The sequence below is a fragment of the Hippocampus zosterae genome, chromosome 6, assembly GCF_025434085.1.
Source record: "Hippocampus zosterae strain Florida chromosome 6, ASM2543408v3, whole genome shotgun sequence".
Classification (NCBI taxonomy): domain Eukaryota; kingdom Metazoa; phylum Chordata; class Actinopteri; order Syngnathiformes; family Syngnathidae; genus Hippocampus; species Hippocampus zosterae.
In genome coordinates this window covers 22,349,326-22,368,711 of record NC_067456.1, presented here as the reverse complement: position 1 = coordinate 22,368,711, position 19,386 = coordinate 22,349,326, and the positions used below count along the sequence as shown (strand labels likewise).

The following is a 19,386-nucleotide window of genomic DNA, read 5'->3' as shown; positions in this document are numbered from 1 at the left end:
CTGCAATGCCAATGCTAGCGCATTCTGTACAAAGACTTGCAACGTTTGAGAGAGATTCATTTGTATGTCTTTCCAAAACCTGCTGTGATTTTCACTTGCCAGCAAACACGTAGTTGAGAACTCCAGCTCTAATATCAATCTTGCTCTTACACATCTTTCTTTTTTCAGGATCAGGAACATGCGATATCTAATAAGTAGCACAGACTGCGGCACTCAACCACCACTGTTTTATTTATTCCTTTTTTTTTAACCTGTGGAAGAAATTTGCAGAGCTGCTGAGCTGTATCCTGACTCCCCCAAAAAATAAATACAGTGAATGTGGGACGAAAACTGTGTGCTTCAAAGTCCTCTGCCTTCCCAACAGCTTTATTTATGAGTGCCTCGGGACAGCAGGCACGCCTCGCTTTGGTGGAGCAGGTGTAGAATAATAGCCGAGCTTTGTGCCATACGTCAATTCAGCTTTTAGTGCTAAAGAGCATCCGAGCTTTTTTTCGCCTGTACTCCACGCCTTCCCCCTACTTTTCACCGAATAATACCTGCTGCTTTGCACTATGCCTTGCAGTCAAGATCAAAATCACGAGGGTCGGGTCTTCAGCAAGGAAACGCAGGTCAACACTGTTTTTACAGTCTCTCCTGAGAAGAACTGACAGGTCACATAATAAGATGCAGATTTCCGTGAGGATGAGTCATGTTTTTTTGCGTACCGCTGTGGTTTACTCTGTCATTATATGTTGCTGGCAGGAATTCTCCTTCCCCCAAGTGTGGTGCAGCAACCAGCAGCCTCTGCACTGTGCCTTCTCCCTGGAGAGATACAGCCCAGCCGCCACCCAGCTCTCCTGCAAAATCAGCGTGCGGCAGGTTAAAGGCCATGAACAGATTCTGCAGGTTTACACAGCTGTTGGCAAGGTGAGCCACTTTGGCTGTGGGAGGGAGATGGACGGGACGGTGTACTTTCTTGCTCGACCTTTGCGTAACCTTCCTGCAGTGTGTTCACTGTCAGCAGGACAAGCTCTCCTGAGCGTGCGTTGTGTAGTAATTGAGTGAGGACACCAGTATATCACCCACCCCACACCCCCAAAATTGTACAGTAAATCCATAACAGCAGTCTAGCACTTTCCATGCCTTTACTCATCTTTATTCAGAGAGACACTTTGTCCAGAAAATTTTCACATTCACATGCATGAACACCTGGGAGCTTCTCAGAGCAACAACCGTCATCTGTCAGCGGCTGAGCAGCTCCACTGGAGCAGCTCGGAGTTTGAAATCCTTATTCAAGAGCACCTTGACAAGCCGCTGTTTAGGCAGAGGAGAGTGATACTCGTCTGCTCACGAGTCTTTTTTTCACACTCAGTCACTTCCATGCTTGTCTTGCCCCAAGGCCTTCAACTCGACAAAGCTTTCATCATCCCGAGTAGATTTGAGTTCATCGTCAGGTGTGACAACCAAGCAAAGTATGTTTTTTTTTCCATCCACGGCGGTGGTAGAGCTGATTAGCTTAGTTATATGTTAATTAAAAGAAGTCTGTCGCAAACACAATCAAGACGAGCTGTGATGCCTGTTCGAAATAGAAACCGTTCTTCCTCACATCACTTCAAAAATATCCCTATATCTTGGCAATTATAAATGAGTGCATCAAAAAAATAACAAAAGACAATGGATCTGATGGACAAAAATATTTGAATTGATAATAATAATGCAAAGAGAGTAAAATTCACATCGTTTATTAATTGGACGCCAAACCATTAAAATCAACTTTTATTTGATGGGAACATGACTGACGCTTGACATTTGACCTTGATTCAAGCCTCGTGTACTCCAAGTGAAGAGATCTTGATCCATTCTGAAGATTTACCTCCGTTTCAGTAGCCCGGGGAACAGTTGTACTCCAAAATGTTTAAATACATCTCAATTTGAGGAGGAAAAAAAAGTGACTTCGTAAAAATTCATCGACCAATTTTACTTGGCACTTGATTTTTTTTTTTCAAATCATTGAATTAAACCACAATCTTTTTTTCAGACTTAAGATATCCTTAATTTTTCCCGCACTGGGGAAATTTACAGTCTGCAACAGCAAAATTGGGTTGTAGAAAGAAGAAAAACAAAGTGTTTGCATGCACAAAAATAAATGTTTCAGAGAGAGCTGTACACAGTTCAATTACCGGGTAAGTGCAATATAAATATAGATATAGATAAGGTGGCTGTGCTATTTACAATTGTGACTATTTTTTTATTTAGCAGCCTGACAGCAGTCGGTAGGAACAAGCGGCGGTGTCTCTCCTTCTTGCAGCGCGGGTGTAACAGTCTCTCTGGCTGAAGGAGCTACCCTTCTTTTTTGTGCTTTTCTGTGGTGTGTCAGACTTACAAGATCTATTTACTTTCACTTTACAAAGACTTTAAAATTAAGTTTCATCGAGTATGAAAATGCTAATTCAACTTCAATGGTCCACCCACGTGGATGCATAAATTAGCTCATACACAGTAAAAATATTTTGACTAAAATCTGCTCTCTTCCAAATGTACAATTGACTCTGTTTAGATTGTTTTGATAAAAATGTACTATGTGCATTATAGATAAGGTTTACTTTGAAGAAAAAATCTTCCATCTTCACCAACCAACGATGTCATATAATGTAGAGACACACACGTTACTTTTGTACCTTCTGCCATCTAGTAGGATGGTTGTTTTGAACATATATAATTTACATATAGTAGGTCAATATTTTTGTCGAATTGGAATACTGTAAAACCAATTAAAATATTTCATATTTGAAAATGACAGCCATGCATCTATATTTTTTAAAATGTAGGCGGTTGTGGGCTGTTTACCAGGTAAAACGGGAATGTCTGCATATTAGCAAGTCTCGCTTACCGAGGGAATAGAACAATTCCAACCAACTCTCCATTTATCCCTTTTAGGGACAGTGGTTAATACAGCTTATCAAATTATCAGGTTACAGGTTATCATTAATGGTGCATGAAATGGTTGAAGAATTTGAACTTTTCACAGTAGCGCTTTCTCTAAATGATTTGTTGCACTTGTTCAGATCTTGATAAGTTCTTGTTAGGACCGCTTGGACTTGTTTTATCTTTTCCAGAGCCAAAGTAACAATCGAGGCTCCTCTATGGCAAGTCCGTGAAATAGGAATAGCTGTTCATTCACTAAAGAGTCCAGGTGATAATAATGACAAAAAATAGAGTAAAATATATAATGAAAGCTTTAATAGCAGAGCAGGAACACATAAAATTGTTGAAAATAAGTAAGAGCAGGTACAAGGGAATAAAAGGAAAATAAAATGACAATTTGCTAATCGCTTTTGGGGATGAAAATACTGTAGATCTAGTCACTTCAATCCCTCCCTCAAATCCCTCAAAAAGGTTAACTATACCAACAAAAGTCCAGATGAAAAGGGTGACAATTCACGATGCGCCAATTCGAAAGTGCAAAAAATGCCTGGAAAAAAATCCACTTTTTGGGTGGACAGCCGGTGATCAATTCCCCGAAGTCCACAACAATCTAAATTTATTAAAATCGTTTTGGGCCGAGGAGGAATAGGTTCTCTCTTCTATCACACAGTTTTTCTCCTAGTCTGTTTTTCGCATTGAATTTTTGAATATGTAAGCCTAATAGATAACAAAATTGCTCCAACCTACCTTGAGTCTCACACAGAAAGCAAAAAGGAATGAAATGTCATCTGTCAAAGCAACTGAACCATTTGCTCCATCTGAGAAAGAAGCTCACGGACGTCCAAGAAAAAAAAAACCCAAATGCTCCAAGCGCATGCTTTTAAACCCTTTCTGGAGAAAGTTACAAAAAAAAACAAAAAACAGCAGTCTTAACATTTGTAAAAAGTTGCCTCTCCTCGTTTGATCATTCCAAAAGGTAATGTTTTCTGCTTTTTGTGGTGGTTCATACTCTTTGCTGCAAAATCACACCCCCTCGGGCAATTACGGTAATGTTATTTGTACATTTCCTGTTACTTGGGGAAAACTGCAAAGTCATCTCCTTTCTGTCAGCCTTCACCCGTTTGGCCACTTTGCCAAAAGTTTCTATTCAAGGCTCTTCTATGCATTCCAAATATGCAATACATTCTACTTTGGATCAAACATACCATTACATTCATCTCACATGCAATGAGAGATCCGAACATTTATTACTCCTAAACACGGAAAACACATTTGTTAGATACATGTTGTAATGCTGTTTCTGAGTAAATATGTCGGCAAAACTATTTTGTAATTTGACAGCTGTGTGACGTATGATATGATAGCTATTAGCTGACAAGCAATTATTTGGATGTTTTTGTTTGTGTGAAACAATGTGTACCGAATGAGATCGTTTTGACAATGGTGTCTTCCATATAGGAGAAAATACAAAGAAGCGGCAATTCATAGTTACATTATGTCTAAAATCAAACGTGTTGGTGTCATGTTGTGCTGTGACTTTTGCAAAATAAACCCCCCATATCTGACTTACTAACGGATTAAAGCATGTCACCCCCCACTTCTTTTTCCCCCCCAGACTGAAAAGGAATTGGTTCCAGTTTTCATGCAGACAGACTGCACCATCACCTCTCAGACGGGGCCCAAGGCTTTCAAAATCCCCTTATCCATCCGCCAGAGGATTTGCGCCACCTTTGACACTGCCAATGCCAAGGGCAAGGACTGGCAACTCTTAGCCCACAAACTCCACTTAGATCGGTGAGCCACCTGCCTCTCTCGCATTTGATCTGCACTCTGCCTGCCTGCAATAACAGAGAATGTGTTTTCATCCATCCATCAATTTTCCGAACCGCTTGATCCTCACTATGGTCGTGGGGGGTGCTGGAGCCTATCCCAGCTGTCTTTGAGCAGTAGGCGGAGGACACCCTGAATCAGTGGGCCGTGAATCAACCATTCACGCCCCACTCACACCTAGGGACAATTTAGAGCGTCCAATCAGCCTGCCATGCATGTTTTTGGAATGTGGGAGAAAACCGGAGCACCCGGAGAAAACCCATGCAGGCCCGGGGAGAACATGCAAACTCCACACAGGGAGGCCGGAGCTGGAATTGAACCTGGTACCTCAGCTCTGTGAAGCCAACGTGCTAACCACTGGACTACCGGGCCGCATGTTTTCATTGATTGTTAAAATATAACACAGAGAGAAGACAGATATTTTCTCACCACATGAACTCGTAGATTCATGAAGCGCGCGACCACTCCGACTGTTGTTGTATGTTGGACAGTGGCAGTATTTGTTGGAATGACTGGTAGTTTTCCTGCTGTGCCTCACGATCAGTCCGTTGTGTCACTGAAAATTCATCTGGGATAGTCCATGTGCAACCCTAAAGACGACAGGAAATGGATGACTGGTGCCAGCGACGGGAAGTGAACCGGGAAGATTTGACATCCCGCGTCGGCTCTCCCGATTTGTGGGTTCCATATATTTTGATCTATTAATAATTCAGATTGCTTTTTTTTGGTAGTTTTAGAACAGGGAGTGTGTTTGTTTTTCCCCATATCTCCACACAGTAGGTCATATATGGTAATAATAATGAAGAGTATAATGTGTACAAAGATCTCTTATTTAGCACATCCTTGGTTTTGAAGTGGATCCCTATGGTTTTGGCTATTTTCTTTTTACGTTATCGATATGTGGCTTCCAACATAGTTTTGAGTCTATTACTAACCCGAGAAACTTGGTTTCAAACGCTCGGTCTATCTCAGTTGAGTTTACCATAAGTTTAGCTTGGTGTTTGAAAACAATTAACTTGGATTTTTTCAGGTTAAGCGACAATTTATTTCTGTCGAACCAGTTTTTTAATTTGTTTAATTCGTTTTCTACGGTTGTCAGGAGCTGTTTCAGATTTATTCCAGAAAACTAGAAAGTTGTCCATCCATCCATCCATCCATCCATCCATCTTCTACCGCTTATCCGGGGCCGGGTCGCGGGGGCAACAGCTTTAGCAGGGAAGCCCAGACTTCCCTCTCCCTAGCTACTTCTTCCAGCTCTGCCCGGGGGATCCCGAGGCGTTCCCAGGCCAGCTGGGTGACATAGTCTCTCCAGCGTGTCCTGGGTCTTCCTCGGGGTCTCCTCCCGGTGGGACATGCCCGGAACACCTCACCAGGGAGGCGTTCAGGAGGCATCCGAATCAGATGCCCAAGCCACCTCATCTGGCTCCTCTCGATGTGGAGGAGAAGCGGCTCGACTCGGAGCCCCTCCCGGATGACCGAGCTTCTCACCTTATCTCTAAGGGAGAGCCCGGACACCCTGCGGAGAAAACTCATTTCGGCCGCTTGTATCCGGGATCTCGTTCTTTCGGTCACGACCCATAGCTCGTGACCATAGATGAGGGTTGGAACGTAGATCGACCGGTAAATTGAGAGCTTCGCCCTTTGGCTCAGCTCCTTCTTCACCACGACAGACTGATACAACGTCCGCATCACAGCAGACGCTGCACCGATCCGGCTGTCGATCTCTCGCTCCCTCCTGCCCTCACTCGTGAACAAGACCCCAAGATACTTAAACTCCTCCACTTGGGGCAAGATCTCCCCCCCGACCCGGAGGGGGCACTCCACCCTTTTCCGACTGAGGACCATGGTTTCAGATTTGGAGGTGCTGATTTTCATCCCAACCTCTTCACACTCAGCTGCGAAACGCTCCAGTGAGAGTTGGAGAGCCCTGTTTGAAGGAGCCAACACCACCACATCATCTGCAAAAAGCAGGGATGCAATACTGAGGCCACCAAAACGGACCCCCTCAACGCTTCGGCTGCGCCTAGAGATTCTGTCCATGAAGGTTATGAACAGAATCGGTGACAAAGGGCAGCCTTGGCGGAGTCCTACCCTCATTGGAAACGATTCCGACTTACTGCCGGCAATGCGAATCAAACTCTGACATCGGTGGTATAGTGACCGAACAGCCTGTATCAGGGGGTTCGGTACTCCATACCCACGAAGCACCCCCCACAGAACTCCCCGAGGGACACGGTCAAACGCCTTCTCCAAGTCCACAAAACACATATAGACTGGTTGGGCGAATTCCCACATACCCTCGAGAACCCTGCTAAGGGTGTAGAGCTGGTCCACTGTTCCACGGCCGGGACGAAAACCACACTGCTCCTCCTCAATCTGAGGCTCGACTTCCTGACGGACCCTCCTCTCCAGCACCCCTGAATAGACCTTACCAGGGAGGCTGAGGAGTGTGATCCCTCTGTAGTTGGAACACACCCTCCGGTCCCCCTTTTTAAAAAGAGGGACTACCACCCCGGTCTGCCAATCCAGAGGCACTCTCCCCGTTGACCACGCGATGTTGCAGAGGCGTGTCAACCAGGACAGCCCCACAACATCCAGAACCTTGAGCAACTCTGGGCGGATCTCATCCACCCCTGGGGCCTTGCCACCGAGGAGCTTTTTAACCACATCGGTGACTTCAACCACAGAGATAGGAGAGCCCACCTCAGAGTCCCCAGGCTCTGCTTCCTCCAAGGAAGGCATGTTGGTGGAGTTGAGGAGGTCTTCGAAGTACTCTGCCCACCGGTTCACAACGTCCCGAGTCGAAGTCAGCAGCGCCCCATCCCCACTGTACACAGTGTTAGTGGTGCACTGCTTCCCCCTCCTGAGACGTCGGATGGTGGACCAGAATTTCCTCGAAGCCATCCGGAAGTCGGCTTCCATGGCCTCACCGAACTCTTCCCATGCTCGGGTTTTTGCCTCGGCGACCACCAAAGCTGCGTTCCGCTTGGCCAGTCGGTACCCGTCAGCTGCCTCTGGGGTCCCACAGGCCATAAAGGCTCGATAAGACTCCTTCTTCAGCTTGACGGCATCCCTTACTGCTGGTGTCCACCAGCGAGTACGAGGGTTGCCGCCACGACAGGCACCAACCACCTTACGGCCACAACTCAGATTGGCCGCCTCAACAATAGAGGCATGGAACATGGTCCACTCGGACTCAATGTCCCCCGTCTCCCCCGGAACATGGGAAAAGCTCTGTCGGAGGTGGGAGTTGAAACTCCTTCTGACAGGGGATTCCGCCAGACGCTCCCAACAAACCCCCACAATACGTTTGGGTCTGCCAGGACGGACCGGCATCTTCCCCCACCATCGGAGCCTACTCACCACCAGGTGGTGATCAGTTGACAGCTCCGCCCCTCTCTTCACCCGAGTGTCCAGAACATGCGGCCGCAAATCCGATGACACGACCACAAGGTCGATCATCGAACTACGGCCTAGGGTGTCCTTGTGCCAAGTGCACATGTGGACACCCTTATGTTTGAACAAGGTGTTCGTTATGGACAGTCCGTGACGAGCACAGAAGTCCAATAACAAAACACCACTCGAGTTCTGATCGGTGGGGCCGTTCCGCCCAATCACGCCCCTCCAGGTCTCACTGTCATTGCCCACGTGAGCATTGAAGTCCCCCAGTAGAACAAGGGAGTCCCCAGCAGGAGTACTCTCCAGCACACCCTCCAAGGACTCCAAAAAGGGTGGGGATGCTGAGCTGCTGTTTGGTGCATATGCACAAACAACAGTCAGGACCCATCCCCCCACCCGCAGGCGGAGGGATGCAACCCTCTCGTCCACCGGTGTGAACCCCAATGTACAGGCACTGAGCCGGGGGGCAATAAGTATGCCCACACCTGCTCTGCGCCTCTCACCGTGAGCAACTCCAGAGTGAAAGAGAGTCCAACCCCTCTCGAGAGGACTGGTACCAGAACCTAGGCTGTGTGTGGAGGCAAGTCCGACTATATCCAGTCGGAACTTCTCTGCCTCACACACCAGTTCGGGCTCCTTCCCTGCCAGAGAGGTGACATTCCATGTCCCAAGAGCTAGCTTCTGCAGCCGAGGATCGGACCGCCAGGGTCCCCGCCTTTGGCTGCCGCCCAGCTCGCATTGCACCCGACCCCTTTGACCCCTCCCATGGGTGGTGAGACCATGAGAAGGGGGACCCACGTTGCCTCTTCGGGCTGAGCCCGGCCGGGCCCCATGGGTGTAGGCCCGGCCACCAGGCGCTCGCCAACGAGCCCCACCTCCAGGCCTGGCTCCAGAGGGGGGCTCCGGTGACCCGCGTCCGGGCAAGGGAAACTGAGTACCATCGATTTTATTTTTCATAAGGGGCTTTGTGAGCCGTGCTTTGTCTGGTCCCTCACCTAGGACCTGTTTGCCATGGGTGACCCTGCCAGGGGCATAAAGCCCCAGACAACTTAGCTCCTAGGATCATTGGGACACACAAACCCCTCCACCACGGTAAGGTGACGGCTCACTGAGAGGACTAGAAAGTTGTATCATCAGCAAATAGGACACATTTAAATTGTTTTGAGACCTTGCAGATATCATTTATATATAAGATGAATACTTTTGGACCAAGCACAGACCCCCGAGGAACTCCATGAGTGATTTTCAGTTGATTTGTTTTATATTGTTGAGCTGCACGTACTGATATCAGTTATCTACATAACTTTTTATCCATTTATAAGCTACACCTCTAATACCATATCGCTCTAATTTATTCAATAATATACTCTGATCTATTGTGTCAAAAGCTTTTTTTTAGATCTAGGAAAATCCCAACAGTAAATTCTTTGTTGTCTATATTAGTGGCTATTGCTTCCACAAACTCCATAACTGCCATTGAGGTGGTCCGTTTTTCCCTGAAGCCGTATTGATTTTCGCTTAACAATGCATATTTTTTTACAAAGCGATCAAGTCTGCTAAAGAATAGTTTTTCTCATATTTTTGAAAATTGTGGTTGTCGTGATATTGGTCTATAATTTGTAAACAAATGTCTTTCTCCCCGACCCCAAACTCTTGTATGACTGTACTGTCCACGTACATTCAGCGAATGAGTTAAAATTGTGAAATGCTTTGCATAGCACGATCTAGAATAGCAACAGTAGAAGTCACTTCACCGTGCTTCCCTAAATTAGAACCTCAATTAAATTGTCATATTATTTGACAAAGAAAACATAGAATTCTTTTTTTACTTGATGAAACGTCCTTGTATGTGGACGCCAGGCCCTTAGTGTCCAAAATGTAACCTTATAGTCTTCAAAGCCATAGACGTCATGTCCACACACGTGGACACACAGGCCCCAGGAGGTTTTCATTTTTCATTTTTGATGGAAAGATACCCGCTTTGAATCACAGGTTGCATATGTACGTGAAAGGTCGCACTACAAATTCTATAATCTGTTTTATGATTGTCATAGCAATCAGTTGACTTTTTATTTTTAAAAGATCTTACAATATTTGATACTTCTTGTTTTACAGCAGTAAGGAACATCATGGAAGAGTTTTTTTTCTCTGTATCTATCTATTCCAAACAAATTTGTTGGATCAGGAATTTGTTTTGCTAGGTTACTGCCGATATTGACAAAGTACTCATTAAATTCAATTGCTATTTCTGCAGTTTTTTCAAAATTTGTATTTTTGTATATGTAGCCTTAACTTGTTTACATGGAAGGTGAGTGGGCAGTTTCACGTGTGTATTCCAAAGCACTAATTTATATTATAATTTATATGTATATTATCAATATATCTTTGATAATATACTCTGCATAATCCACTTTTTACGACTATTTCTGATTACTTGATTAAGTATTTTCCATATTTCTTGTGTGTTGCTTTTATTCTGCTCTAATAGTGTATGATAATGGTCTCTCTTACTAGTTCTTATAATATTTACTAATTTATTTTTATAGGTCTTATATTTTTTCTGCCTCTTTAGTTCTCAATTTAAAAAAAACTCTAAATTGGTTTTCTTTTTACATGCGTTTTCTATGCCTTTCGTTATCCATGGCTTACTTGGGTCTTTGTGCTTTTTGGAGAATTTTGTTTGTGGAAAATGTTTATCATATCAGATTATGGTAGATTGAAATGCATCAAACGCTGTATTTGGGTCTTCGTTTGAGTAGACCTCGGTCCAGTTTTGTTTTTCTTGGTCTTGCTTAAAAGCATCGATGGAGCGTTGGGTTCTTGGTCTTATTTCTGATATGTGAGTTGTTGACTTTGTTTTTCTCTCAAAATAATTATGAAAAATTGCAAAGACAGGTAGATAGTCACTTATATTAGTAATGATAAGTCAATTTTCCATTTTATGATCAATCGTATTTATAAATATGTTATCTATTAATGTGGCCATGTCAATTGTTATTCTACCAGATTTCAGGATTACTGGGAAAAGACTGTTGCTGTACATAGTACCGGGTATTTATAAAGTCAGTTGTTTTTTTGTGTCCATTTGGTTTTAATAAATCAATGTTAAAGTCACCTCATTGTGAGGTGCGAATGATGAGAAAATTGATATAATAATAAAATAATTAAGTAAATGCTGTTAAAAATGCTTTGTCTATCATCGGGATGCCTTTCTCCGATTGATCAGGTCTCGAAACGCTCCCGAGCTTCACCTTGCCTAATTCAAAGTCGTAATATGATCTTAATCGACGATCCTATCTTTATCAGTTATTTTTGTATTTGTATTCTGCATTATAGGAGAATGCTATTTATCTTGTGGTTCACGCATCCTTACCTATTTGTGACGGCTTTGCTTGCGTTCCTTCTTGTAAATCCACAAAAGTAGACCTCCACATTACAGAAAAAGACACTGAATCGGATAAAATCCCCATAGGAATCCAATACAGGGTTCATCTTGGTTCATCCAGATTGAGGAAGGGATGTAAAAGGGGAAACTCGCCATAAAAGCGGAATTGAGAAATTTTTTAGAGAAGTTCAAAAAGGGAGAAAAAGGAGAACAAAGGATTGCACCCGGTTGCGCTGGTTGCAAAATGGGGAAGTTTCTTCCTCTGGTTTCGCAATGTCCCTTAAGGCACATGATTTAATTTTTCCATAAATCACAAAGATCTCGTGATTCAAGCAAGGTTGTGTCCGGTTTGAGCTTGTTGGTGTCCGAGCAGGTCAAGCAAGGACAACTCTTCCTGGGTGTTGGCTCAGCTTCCCAATGGTAGACAGTCTATTTATGTAGCATAATGTGGCTTGAATATCAGGAATATACGTATACATATTGCTTACGCTTCCCTCCTATAGACAACAGGCTTTATATGTTAACTTCTGTTACACATCATATGACATTACTGGCGAGAAAGTAATAATGACAGGTTATGTTTTCTTCACTCAAAGCAGTTTCAAAAGCATTCTAAGTATTCAATTACTAATCTCTGTTTCTCGATAATGTCATCTCATTATGAATGGAAAGCTAGAAAGAAAGACAAAAAGGAAAAGAATACATTTTTTCTCTACATCTCCTCTCAATGTTGGTTCGTTCTTTATCATTTACTAATTTTCGTATTACGTTTGGAAGGCTCTTAACCAGGCATTGACTTTGTTATGTACTTCAAATGAAAACTTGTAAACTAGAATTTGCAGAACCGCGTTTGATTTACCCTTTTGGTTCACTCTGTCACCCTCTAGAGTTTGAGTTAGGAATTTGTCCCAGGATTTAAACCCATTCAATCTTGTCCCTTAATTTTACACTTAACCCATCGCTTGTCGAGGCGCATTACACCGACACTGAATGGACATTTTGTCCCATACCGAGTGATTAGATGACTCGCACAGAGCACGGGTATGAAAGTTGTTTTTCAGACTACAACTAAAATTCAAATCACATTTTTGTTCACCTTAAAATTAAAATAAAAATGCTTTTTAAAACGGCAAAGTAACTGAAATTGCAGGTCACGTTTGTAAAATTAACTGAAGCTAATAATGATTGCAACAAACCTCCATTTTTTTTCACTTAATATCATACAGTTATTTTTTTTATATATTTATTTAGCTATTGCTGTATGTGCGAACAGAAGAGAGAAGGTCAAACAGACATTTGAGCATTGTATTTTAATTTCCATTATTACACTTTTTTTTAAATCTTGCACTTGGCAAATACCCCATATTTGAAAATATACAGTTATGTAAATTTCCCCAGTGTGCTACAAATAAAGGATATCTTAATCTTAATATTAATTAAATAATAATTATGAGGAGAATAATAATAAAAATTGAGGAACTAATAAAGACTAAATTAAAATGAAGCCATTTTGAAAAAATAATTAAATGTAAATGAATTAAAACTAACTGAAGTCAAAACCAAATAAAATAAACTCTAGTGGGGTGCAAAAGTAGGTATACAGTGGTATCACATCGGTCTCATGGAAAATCATAAACTAATACAATCTCCGATCGATACCACCTAAAAAGAGGACTGATCAACTCTGTATCAAAACTTATTTCACCATCATAATAAAATCCAGTTTGGATGTACATGAAATGAGATGAGTTCTTTCTTGACGTTCTTTCTGTATAATTCAGTGTGGTTGTACATCACTACAAATTACAATATCAAGCAAGGACATACATCGTGTTAATGATACATCAAATCTGAGTAAAATCAGTGTGTGCCTGATGAAATGTCAAGCAAGTGTAATGGAAAACAACAGAATGCTCTGGTAGGCTCGTGCACGTGTGTACGCGTGTAACACATGGAGACAACACCGATTGTTAGGGTCACTTGGCTCCTCAATTATTTTTTGATTTTTTTGCAGGGTTCTTAAATTGTGGTGGCTCTAATTTCCCGCTCAGTGGTTCATGAGTGAGTCCTTTGGGGCTCCAAATTATCTCCATAAGATTTTTATCTCCGCGCTGGGTAGTGGCTTTGGATCTTACTTGATCAGACCAAAGGCTGAAACCTGTTTAAGTTGGCTTGTGAGTTTTAATGAGCTGCAGTGAAACACTGACCTCCACTGGATCATCTTGACATGACAAATTCATTGGCATGGCAACAGGCTCCTGAGTTTGGGTGACCACTCTGAAATCGAAGCAATGCAGCATTTCTCCTCCTCCCCTTATTCCTCATTTCCTTGATTATTATTTTTTTAATTCTCATGAAGGCGTCCGGCGCATACCACTTTGTAATGCCTGCTCAAAAGGAGCACACCATTTGTGTTTAAATGAATACAGAGCCACTTCACATTTTGATTTAGTAGTTTGCCAACAGATATTTAAGGTGTTGTGGGATATGCATGTTGTTAAATGTGTTTGTGTTGTTGCTGTTTATTATATCCATTAAATTTGATAGACTTAATTGCTCTGAAAAATCTGATAGTGAATAGGCGAACTTATCAACAACTTATACTTTAAATAAAAGTTTATATATTTTCAAATTGTTTGAGTTGGATTTATCTATGCGTGAAGGTTTGTTTGCATGGTATCATCAACGTGTTTAATCCTTTTGGAAATGAGGGAATGAAAACCCCCTTGTAATCATGCAACTTGCAGCGTTGAAAGAGCAAACATTATGCAAATGCTTACCTTCCATCCACCCATCCATCTATTTTCCAATCAGCTTATCCTCACAAGGGTCGCGGAGGGTGCTGGAGCCTATCCCAGTTGTCTTCGGGCAGTAGGCGGGGAACACCCAGAACCGGTTACCAGCCAATCGCAGGGCACCCAGAAATGATCGAACGATCCACACTCACACTCACACCTAGGGACAATTTTGTTCAATCAGCATATCATGCACGTTTTTGGAATGTGGGAGGAAACCGGAGTACCCGGAGAAACCCCATGCAGGCCCGGGGAGAACTTGCAAACTCCACACAGCGATGCCGGAGCTGGACTTGCCTCTTACTTACCTCTGCACTGTGAGGACGACGTGCTAAACACTGGATCTCCGGGCCACCCCAAATGCACACCTGTATATTTATATTCTGGGAGAGTTGCAGAGATGATTTTCAAAGACAATATTTGTATATGTGCTGATGAACAATATTGTAAGAGGGGGAGAAAATAGTAGGATGAGGGAATTAATTGATGAAGTTGAAGAAAAAAAAGATGAGACAGCTTACGATATCATCCAAAACATGTACATCACAGAGAATAAAAAAGTAAGAATTTGCAGTTGATAAGTGATTCTGCAGAAGCACAGACAACAGAGAAATTACACCAGTGATCCATTTTAGTGCTGCTCGTCTTCAACAGCTGACATTGGACCAGAGGCGGGGGAACCCTGGACTGGACATCAACTTTATTGACCTTCGAAATAAAGTTATGTCCATCCAGCGCTTTCACCTGACAGCCAGTCACAGATGCTTGGTGTTCTTTTGAAAGTTAAAAAGCCAAAATGTCCCCTCAAATGGGGCACAGCAATACATATCACTCGAGTTATGATTCAGACAAAATGGTTGTTTCGTGTCTGCAAGTCACATTTTAAAAGAATTTCTAACATTTTCACCTGTGGTGAATGTGGTCAGCAGCCTGCATGAAGAACTCAGACAGATTCTCATTCATCACACACGACCATCACTGAGTCTCGTCACCCCCAAATTTCATTTGTGACATACGGATGACACCTATGGAGCCACAGCCATAAATAGCCTTTCAATGTCAAGCTGAACAAGGTGCCCTGAAATGTATAGTTTGAAAACCCACCTCGCCCTGGTCTCAGCATCTCAAAAGCCGCAAGGCACTTTCATATGGAAATGTTTTGGAGCACATTCCTTATACAGTCAAGACACACAGAAATTACCTTTTGACAATTTCTGGCAAAGAAAAGCTTGAATCAGAACGTGAAAAATCTTCAACAGAATCAGTATTCAGCCACGGCCATCAGATCAGACCGGGTTGACCAAAAAAAGGGACTGCAACAATGTGAATTAATATTCAATGCATCGAGGTATAATGTTACTAGTAAAAGGAGTCGTCTTACTAATACTGCAGTACTCTAGTAATTTCAATGATCCACAATTAGACTGTAAATAGGCGGCCCGGTGGGCGACTGGTTAGCACGTCCGCCTTACAGAGGTGCAGGCTTCGATTCCGGCTCCGGCCTCTCTGAGTGGGTTTTCTCTGGGTACTTCAGTTACCTCCCACATTCCAAAAATATGCGTGGCAGGTTCATGGAACACCCACAATGCCCCTTGGTGTGATTGTGAGTCCAAATGGTTGGTTGTCCGTCTTTTTGTGCTCTGCGATTAGCTTGTGAGGACAAGTGGATCGCATAATGGATGGATGGACTGTTATTGATTTTGAGAAACTAGTCTAAATACACATACTCATCTTTAGTGACATCCAGTATGACAAGATAGGGAGGGGAGGATCTCTATCAGTCAATCAGTAGGACTTCTTCAATATCCATCCATCCATTAGCCAAGCTGCTTATCTTCTTGCGTGCCACGGGTGTGCTGCAGCCCATCCCAGCTGTCTTTGGGTAGGAGATGGGGTACACCCTGAACTCGTTGCCAGCCGATATCGGGGCACACATAAGACAAACAGCAATTCCCACACGCCATCAGTCTGAGGGACAATTTAGAGAGCTCCATTTAGCCTGCCATGCATGTTTTTGGAATGTGAGAGGAAACCGGAGAAAACCCACGCATGGATGCTGAGAACATGCAAACTCCACACAGGAAAGACAGAGCCGGAATTGAACCCTGCACCCCTGCACTGTGAGGCCGAAGCACTAACCCTCGACCACTATATATTCATATCAGTTTTGTGTTCATTTATCTTCCGAGCCGCTTGATCCTCACTAGGGTCGCGGGGGGTGCTGGAGCCTATCCCAGCTGTCTTCGGGCAGTAGGCGGGGGACACCCTGGATCAGTTGCCAGCCAATCGCAGGGCACACAGAGACGAACAACCATCCACGCTCACATTCACACCTAGGGACAATTTAGAGTGTTCAATCAGCCTGCCACGCATGTTTTTGGAATGTGAGAGGAAACCGGAGAAAACCCACGCATGGATGCTGAGAACATGCAAACTCCACACAGGAAGGACAGAGCCGGAATTGAACCCTGCACCCCTGCACTGTGAGGCCGAAGCACTAACCCTCGACCACTATATATTCATATCAGTTTTGTGTTCATTTAAACAGACCCATATTTCTCACTTAATTCATCAATTAGTTACTAAATTGAGACAAGATATCATGATTTAGGTATTCATACTTTTGTGACATTTTTGTTTGGCGGTGTACCATAGCTTTTTTTCACATAAAATGGGTGCCCATGGCGCAGTACAGGTTGGGAAATAATGTGTTTGGAGAGCGAACACCTGAGGAATTCAATCGCAAATGATTTTTTAAAGCCGTTGTGGTATATGGTTTTTGCTGCTTCGCTGGTCTTCAAAAAACACTCGTGATCGGTGGCTGTTTCCCGACGAATGAGCACTTCAGGGACCACGGCAGATTGGGAAAAGATTTTATTCAACCAATGTCAGAGTGAAGTCTTTCCAAAAAGTTGAGTGGCCCAAGGCATGGATGTAAAAAAGCCCCCCAACCCCTGTCAGGCCCGTATCTTTTATACCTGGCAAGGAGCTGATGTCATGGCTTTGTGCACCAGCTGCGGTTTTCAATCTACTAGTTTACTTCAGTCCTAAAAAGGAGATCTTGACCAGCGCTGTTGGTGATGGACGACAACAGCCACTTTACCTTATTATAGGATTGCACACATTGCTGAAACTGAATTCTCCCTGACCAGCAAATATAGAATAGAATCGTGTCACTGACGCCAGGTGGACATTCTAAGGCCACCTACAGGAATAGAGAGGGAATTCCAAATTACACTTCAACGTCATTTGTAAGGACTTGTTTTGGGGACAGGAGGGACACAGGTCCAAGAGCTGCTTGGTTGTGGATATTATGAGTCATTTGCTACAGAAATGGTGATTCTTTCCCTGAGCCAAGGCACTGAACAACGTCTCCCCTTTTCTGCTGAGATACGGTTGTGGTTTTTCATCTGTGTGAAAGCGACTGGAACGAAAAGTCTGTTCATTAGCAAGTGCCAAATGATTAATGAACGGATGGAAGGTGTTCTGCAATATTTGCAGAACACCACGTCTCTACGAAAGGAGTGGCCTTGAATCTGGATTTTAAACATTTCTCTGTGGAGTTTGCATCCTTTCCCTGCTGCAGTGTGGGTTCTCTCAAAATATTTGAAAAGCACTATGTCCTTGAGTACAGTACACTAAATTGCTTCAAATTCAGTCAGCACAGCCAGCTAGCTGTTAAATAGGTGCGGCATCAAAGATCGAGATGGACGTTTTAGATCAAAGAAAAAGCATTAATATTCACTGAATAAAATAATGCTTCCTTGCAAGAAATAAAACAGCTGAGCACCAACTAAGGATTGGCACAAGGCCCTTTTTTTTATGATTCAACCACACAAGAGTGGTTAGCAGGACGCTGCAAAGATAGGCTGACGTTAACGACATCAATTAACTCTCCAGCAACATCAGAGCCCAATACAACATTGGCAAGGCAATCTGAAACACCACAAACCATAAAATAAGGTTAAGTGCACAAAGGTAATAGCGAATCCGACTACTAAGTGTCTCATGGTGTGTTTGTTCTGTTTTTTGTTTTTTTTAACTGAGCATTTAAGTGTAGTCATTTGGGACCTCATAACATACATAATAGAAATGCTGATTTTTTTACATTACTATTTAGTATCCTTGATCTGTGATTCGTGTTTCATTGCCAGAATATCAGTAATCCCTGCACCATGTAATCGAGGGCATATGCTGATGCAATCAGTTTTGCCCGCAACATAATTTAACCATGACAGGCAGAGCAGAAAAACACATGTCATCTGTCTACATACTCTCTATCTGCACTACACAGCAGCCAGAGAAGAGTTATGTTGAGGACCCGAGAAAGTGGCAGAATCGGGTCACAAAGAAAATTAAGAGACATTTTTTTTAACGACTGAGTAATGTGAGCAAACAAAATCCTCCCAGGGTGGTGGTGGCATAACAGTCGAGTAAACCAAAATAAATTAAATGGCTCACAAAGGCTCAAGAACCAGTCAATGTGTTGAAGTACGACCAAGCGGAAAGCTGGTGAAAGAGGGTCATCTTCCCCAGGCATAACACTTGCACTTTGTTCTTAATAATCGGCAAGTTTTGATTTCTTTGGTTTGGCTTTCAAATTTTGTGAAGATTCTTATAGCCTTTATATCCATCCACACAAATGCATTCGGGGAGACTGCACAATGTTTTCCAAATGAAGAAACAGACGGAAATATGAACAACTACGTGATTTCATAAAAAGTGGAGATTAGTATGTGCAGATAGAAATGGAGAAAATAATATTAACCTTTTTTCTTACTGCAATCATAAATTGTAAATAGAGTGCTTTGCTTTCCTGTGAATTGCTGAACTAATGGTGAGTTGTCTAACTCCATTTTTGGCGAACTGAGCTTCAATGTGTTTTGCTTGGAGTCAATAAAGTTCTAATATTTGTGAACTTGATGAATCAAATCCACAATGCCCTTGAGTTTTGATTTGGAATAAAATGTGCCGTCTTCATAATGTGTGTCCTAATGTGGACAAAAACAAAAAACAAAAAAAAACCCATGATCCGGATTTTCTTGACCCAATTATTATTTTTCAAGCATACTG

At 42.9% G+C, this 19,386-nt stretch overlaps 2 protein-coding genes across 4 annotated transcripts in view; one reads left to right on the top strand and one right to left on the bottom strand.

Moving 5' to 3' along the window:
- Positions 1–19,386, bottom strand: part of LOC127602307 (golgin subfamily A member 7-like) — a 362,070-nt gene that overhangs the window by 239,832 nt on the left and 102,852 nt on the right. The gene's annotated exons all lie outside the window — the stretch shown is intronic.
- The window catches only part of unc5db (unc-5 netrin receptor Db), a 293,387-nt gene that overhangs the window by 272,003 nt on the left and 1,998 nt on the right, over positions 1–19,386 (top strand). For both annotated transcript variants that reach the window (XM_052068215.1, XM_052068214.1), the window contains 2 exons: positions 742–906; positions 4,520–4,698. In XM_052068215.1, coding sequence (XP_051924175.1) covers positions 742–906; positions 4,520–4,698 — 344 coding nt within the window. The remainder of the gene's footprint in view (positions 1–741; positions 907–4,519; positions 4,699–19,386) is intronic.